At 46.8% G+C, this 6,000-nt stretch overlaps 1 protein-coding gene across 3 annotated transcripts in view; it reads right to left on the bottom strand.

Annotated features, from left to right (window-relative positions):
• The window catches only part of Dennd1a (DENN domain containing 1A), a 473,969-nt gene that overhangs the window by 54,421 nt on the left and 413,548 nt on the right, over window positions 1-6,000 (bottom strand). For all 3 annotated transcript variants that reach the window (XM_028754699.1, XM_028754700.1, XM_028754698.1), the window contains 4 exons: window positions 4,690-4,794; window positions 4,339-4,426; window positions 2,327-2,367; window positions 143-214 (listed from right to left, as the gene is read on the bottom strand). In XM_028754699.1, the coding sequence (XP_028610532.1) occupies window positions 143-214; window positions 2,327-2,367; window positions 4,339-4,426; window positions 4,690-4,794 (306 nt within the window). The remainder of the gene's footprint in view (window positions 1-142; window positions 215-2,326; window positions 2,368-4,338; window positions 4,427-4,689; window positions 4,795-6,000) is intronic.

Genomic DNA, 6,000 nt, shown 5'->3' with positions numbered 1-6,000 from the left:
CACCACCACCACCACCACCACCACCACCACCACCACCACCACCACCAAAAAAGCCCCAAACAAACAAAACAAAAACAAACAAAAGGAGCCTAGTTTCATGACAGAACCCATCCATGACTTCCAGACTTCGACCAGTACTTACAAACTTGTAGACAGTCTTCATGGCTGGGTTAGCTTTTGTTTTTACAGTATTCAGAATCGCTCCACTTCCTTTCTGTAATAAAAATGTCAATCAGCAATGTGGGCTGGAGGGAGAGTGGGCCAGCACCAACAAAAAGGGTTTCTCTTTAGTCAAGCCAGACAACATTTCCAGAGCATGTGCTGTGAGAAGAGAAGCAGGCCCAGGTGGTTACCGGGGTCAGTTAGGGCTATGACAGACTCTAACTCTCTTGTCTCTCTCCCCTTCCTCCCCCCCCCCCACGCCATCCTTGTTTTTCTCTCCTTCCTTCCTCCCCCACCTTTCCCGTGCATACACACACACACACACACACACACACACACACACACACACACGTGTGGGGAATGGGGAAGAGGCATGTGATAACTAGTCAAGGGAAGACAGTAGGCTCAATGTTTTTCTCAGTACCTGCCCCTCTCCAGGCTATCTGAGGTATGAGTTTCCTTATGATCATCAGAAGCTCTTTAAAAAATTTCTAGTTACCCTAGATACTGTTCTATCATATTTCATAACTGTGAACCACTTATCTGACTCCACACTGGGGAAGAAAACATAGTCCTGATCAACCAGAACCCCTGGCAATATGGTTTGTCACTTTCCCTGGGAAGTATGGGAGGAAGATATGGATGAAGGTTTTCCACTGCTTAGGAGGCAGCTAAGTGGAGTGCACAGGCCATTTGTAATCGTACTCCTGTAGCATGATATAAGGCTGTCAGGGCTCTGAGCCAAGAGAGGGTTTTCTTTGGAGACTACCAGGCTTTGTGTGTATGGGCGAGGGACAGAGCAGGGTAAATGACCACATTTGGATGGCGAGAGATGCACTGTTTACATGCAGGGAGTTTGGAGACCAGAAGACTGGAGAGGGCCTCGGAGCAGAACACAGTTGACCTAGACCATGGAGGATGAGTGCAGGTTGATAATGGAACACAGCATGGTATGAATATTCTCAGAGTATGAAACAGCACATAAAGAAGTGCAAAAGTTGGGAGCTACAGGTGTGCTCGTGGGAGGGACAGGGGTTCTTGACCTATGGTGGAAATGAGGCTGGGAGGCCAGACGGGGTGGCATGGATAGCCTGGAATGCTGGACCCAGGGGATCACGCTCTGGAGGACTTTTAATCAAACATGTCTCATAAGAGATGACAGTTAAGCATTGACTTTAACTTTTAGCACAACTTTTGGTAACTGTTCACCAAAACTTAAACTTAAAGATTTTGAGTTTTAATGAAAAACAACACAGTTTGACCTAGAAAGCATTCTATGTTGTAGGACAATAGGAAAATTTCACCCACTCATCTATTCCGAGCTGGCTTCCAAAATTACTCAGAACACTGTTTAAAGGGTCCTTTGGAGTACTGAAACTCCCTTTATCAATCAATCAGCAGGTCCTTATTGCTCTCCTCTGATGTGCCAAGTGCTGTGTTTGGCCATCCTAGAACAAAGGCAGTCTTTCATGGGGGAGCTGCTTACTCTGGCCAACTGCAGCCACTTCCACAGGACCTGCCTTGGCAGCAGCTGTGGTTGGCCCGGAGCAGGAGAGAACACTTATCACATTATGCTGGAGTTGCCTGTTTACATACCTGCCTTCCTAACGAGATGGGGAGCTCCCCCAGGGCAAGATCTGCCCCCCTCTGAATTCCCAGGGGCCAGCTGTCCTTGGCACACAGTAGGCCTTGAGAACATACTCATTAGAAAGTCATGGAAAAGTCAGGAAAACTTTGAACTCCTTAGAGGCCACAGGAGCCCTGAGCACCTGGCTCCCAATTCAACAAGACATTGTTCACAATTGCAGTAAGGAGTGAAGAAAAGTCTCCCACATATGTGTTTTCCACTTTCCCAGGAGCCCTTGCAGTGAAAGACACTGCAGTGTAGCAAAGGAGATGTGTCTTTGACTTTGCCAAGGAAGGAATGATCTAGAACAATACTTCACTCCATCAGCCTTGGCTGGCCTGAAGAGGAGGGAGCCTCTCCTGCCTCATTTTCCCCATTAAAGGAGACTGTCTCCTTCTAGTCCCTTCTACAGGATGGTGGCTTGGCATTAAGTCAAAAGCATCTTCAGCTGAGGGAAAGGACACAGAAAGATGTCTTGAGGCAGCTTTGTAGGTGGCCACAGAGGAAACCAGGTGGCTCTGATTGGGGTACACTTACCCGGACTGTAGACAGCCACTGATGGTACAGTTTATCGCTGCCTAGGGGAAGAGAAGTGAGAGACACCATCATTTAAAGATGCCTTTAAGTTGCCTTCATGCAACTGGAAAGCTCACAATGTAGAGAAAGGCCAGGAGGTTTGTGTGTCCCACTATGTGAGGCAGTGAGGCAGACCATGGGTTTTCATTTTCTGGGAAGTTTTCTATAAATGCCCAAAGCTCTCCCTCCTGTGCTTCATCAGCACAGCCTGAAACCCTGACTTCAGGGAGCTACCTTGGGCTCCTGAACAAACAATCTGTCCATCCTCACAACAGTAAAAATGTGCTTCCCTTTTCTGCCCACTTTCCCTGCCGTCTGTGAACTGCCATCAGAGTAAATGGAATAGGCAGCTAAAATGTTACGTCCTCTGGAACCTTCTTTCTTTTCCTTCCATTAATCCTTTTTTGGGGTGTGTGCGTGTGTGAGAGGGTGTTGGCTTCTGGCTTTCTATGTTATTCAAGACGACCTTGAACTTCTGATCCTTCTGGCACAATGCAAGCTTATGTGGTACTGGGGCTTGAGCCTAGGACATTATGAATGTTAGGGAAGCACTCAACCATCTCCAGCCTTCTTCCCTAGGAACAGCCCTCTAGTTCAGGTCACATCTATATTCTTTGATGCGCCAGGGCTAAATGTCCCAGTGTAGGAACCCTGTGGACACACAAGCTACCAGGTAGTGATGTGCCTGATGACAGATGTTGTGAGTGAACCCCGTTCATTGCATCCTGAGGGTCAAGGAGGTTTCAACATGAGGCTTTATTTAGCAATGTATAGAGCCCATTTCCTAGAACTGCTCTCCCATGGTCAGGCCTTGACTCAGAGTCTGCTCCTTCATTAGCTCTTGAATGATGCACTGAGAGTTAACAGAGCACTATTCCAACCACCCACAACTCAGTCTTTCTCCTCCCGCACTGGCTTAATTTGTGTTTGTCTTAGTCATGCATCTCTTTCCTGGAGGATCAAAGCTGGTACTCACACTGTTTGCTCAGCTTTGGGTGTAGTGTTCAGGGAATGCTTGTCCATAGTCTGCCTTGACTGTCCAGAAACTCTGTTCTGGTTTTAACAATTGTGTGGGCTGGCTGGGCCTGTATCATCAACAGGTGGATGGGAAGCTGCCTCTGCAAGCTTCTCTTGTTCCCAAGGTCATCAGCGCAGCCCAGACTAGATAGGCTCAGTAGTAGTTATCATTATTCTGACTCCAAAGACTGAAACTATATGTATTGTCATCTCTGCCATCAAAGAATAAAACTATGGCCAGACTGGGACTCAGGTGGTGCTCATTACTGACACCACCCAGTGTCCTAGATACTTTCCCTGAAAATTGAGAGAATAATCCTCCTGAGACTGGCCACCCAGCAATGATGCTCATATCTTATTTACTTGTTTGAGAAAGGGTCTCATTGTATTGTATAAGCTGGTCCCAATCCTGGGCTCAAGTGATCGCCTGCCTGAACCTCCCAGTGGCTCATATCACATATCACTGTGTCTGCTTGATGATGTTTCACACTGCACAGAAACATGTGTTGAGCTTGACTCTAGAGCAGGAGCTGTTTTGGGGTACTGTGCAACACTTCCTAATGACTCACTTTCTCAATACAGAAGCCTCTGCAAAGTAGTCTGTGTCACCATCAGTGACTTGTCCCAGGTGTCACAGCTAGAAATGAGGCAGAGGTTCCATTTGAGTTTAGTTCCCCTACTTTAGAATCTGGTAGGTGTCTCTTGTATCATGCTGTGCATGACACCCTCCTAGACTTTTCTACCCAGGAGAAACAACTGCTCTGAGATCAGAGGCTTCACATGGATTAAGCTATGTGCTCCCTATCACAGAACAAGGAATTTCCCAACTCTTTCAAGGCCAAGGTTGAAGTCAGTCTCCTCCCTATCTCTTCTGAAAAAGAAAACAGGCCCCTCTGTGCCGGGGGTGGGGGTGGGGGTGGGGGTGGGGGTGGGGGTGGGAGCAGGCAGCTTCTTACCAGCATACTCTCCCATGTTGATCTCCTCCTCAAAGACATCGCTGAAACCTTCACCGGAATTGAGAAGGTCTAGTCGGCCATCGATAAACTGGGCAGAGAAAAAGCAAATACATCACAGCTTGTCTATGGACAAGGGAGCCATTCAACTGGGCAGTGCGGTATATACCTAAAACCAGCCAGGAGGCAAGGAAGGACCTGTATGGCACCAGAAGTCCTTTTTACAAAAACCCTTCCCCACTGGTTCTCTCTAGGCCCATCCCTTTCTGTCCCTCATTCTTAGTGTTTTAGGTAGAAACTGTTGCAGAAATGCCCATTAGGGACCTGGCACAGGCCCTGAGGGAGGCTGGGCACCTGTTTGAAGAGCTGCAACTGTGTGGCATTCTGTAGGAACTGTCTCATGGCTCCAGAGCGGTAGTGGGACACGAAGGCTTCCTCACTGAAGGTGATGGGTTCTTCCTGGGAAATGGAGAAGGGACATGATGGTCAGAGCAGGAAGCCTCCCTTCTGCAGGTTTCCACATCTGCCTGCTCCTTTACTCCTCACTACACAAGTGTGATCATCATCAGCCACTCTAGTTTATGGAGGGGAAGCTGTTTCTGGAAGGAAGAACCATACATACCCCAGGTCAGAGAGGCTGGCTGGTGGGCTGACAGCCAAGATCAGCTGTGCATTCACCCTCTCTCCTGTTACTGACAATTACAACCTATAGTGAGTTAGTGCTGTGCCTGCCAGTATGATGATTTCCACACTCTGCCTTCTGTATTTAGAGGTAGTGTGCTGATATCAGCCAATACCTCATGTTGAAGGGGCCCTACTGAGGGAGAGCTGCACCTTTCAGAGCTGGGGCAGGGGGTAGCACTGGGGTTTCCTTGTTGGAGGCCTTTTCACAGGTATCAACTGTGGAAAGTAGTTTTAAACTCATTTACAAAATGGTTATTTTGCTTGCTTGTTATTGAGACAGAGTCTTGCTATATAGTTCAAGCTGGTCTTGAACTTGTGTGCTTCCTACCTCAACCTTCTAAATGTTGGAATTACAGGTGTGTACCGCCATGCCTGGCTCACACTAGCTTGATCCAGAGCAAGTTATAATTTACAAAATACTGACTGACCAAAAATAAAATTTACTATCTGCACAAGTTTGTGTTTAAGTTGTTTAATGAATAACTTCATTAAACTTTTTTCTTCAGAAAGTACATTTTTAGTCAAGTAAATGATACCTCAAGTTTAAAACAAACAAACAAACAAACAACAAACAAACAAACAAACAAACAACTAGGCCCTGTGTAGTCAACGCTTCACTGTCTTTGAACTCATTTGCAGTACTTGTCTATGCAGACATGCCTTTAATTTTGTTTTGCATTCCTGGTTCTGAAAGACCTGACTCTTACATCTTGAGCTGTGCTGAGGACATTCCCTCCTTTCTCAGACTTGGTGGCAAACACAAGGCAAACACAAAGATGTTTGAAGCTCTGCTTTTATCCTGTTTTCACGAGATATGTGTTAAATTTACTGTCTGGCTCCTAAAAGTTCCAAGAACTTCTGCTTTAGTATAGCCAATATTAACTCAGCAGCTGGGCAGCCACACTCCTCAGGGTGCAGAGATGGCCCAGAAACACAGCAATGGAGGAAATGTATTTTATATAGTCCCTAAGTCTACACAGG

This window comes from Grammomys surdaster, unplaced genomic scaffold (assembly GCF_004785775.1).
Source record: "Grammomys surdaster isolate TR1022 unplaced genomic scaffold, NIH_TR_1.0 126035, whole genome shotgun sequence".
Taxonomy (NCBI): domain Eukaryota; kingdom Metazoa; phylum Chordata; class Mammalia; order Rodentia; family Muridae; genus Grammomys; species Grammomys surdaster.
The sequence above is the reverse complement of the archived record's forward strand: the minus strand, read 5'-3'. Positions and strand labels throughout refer to the sequence as shown.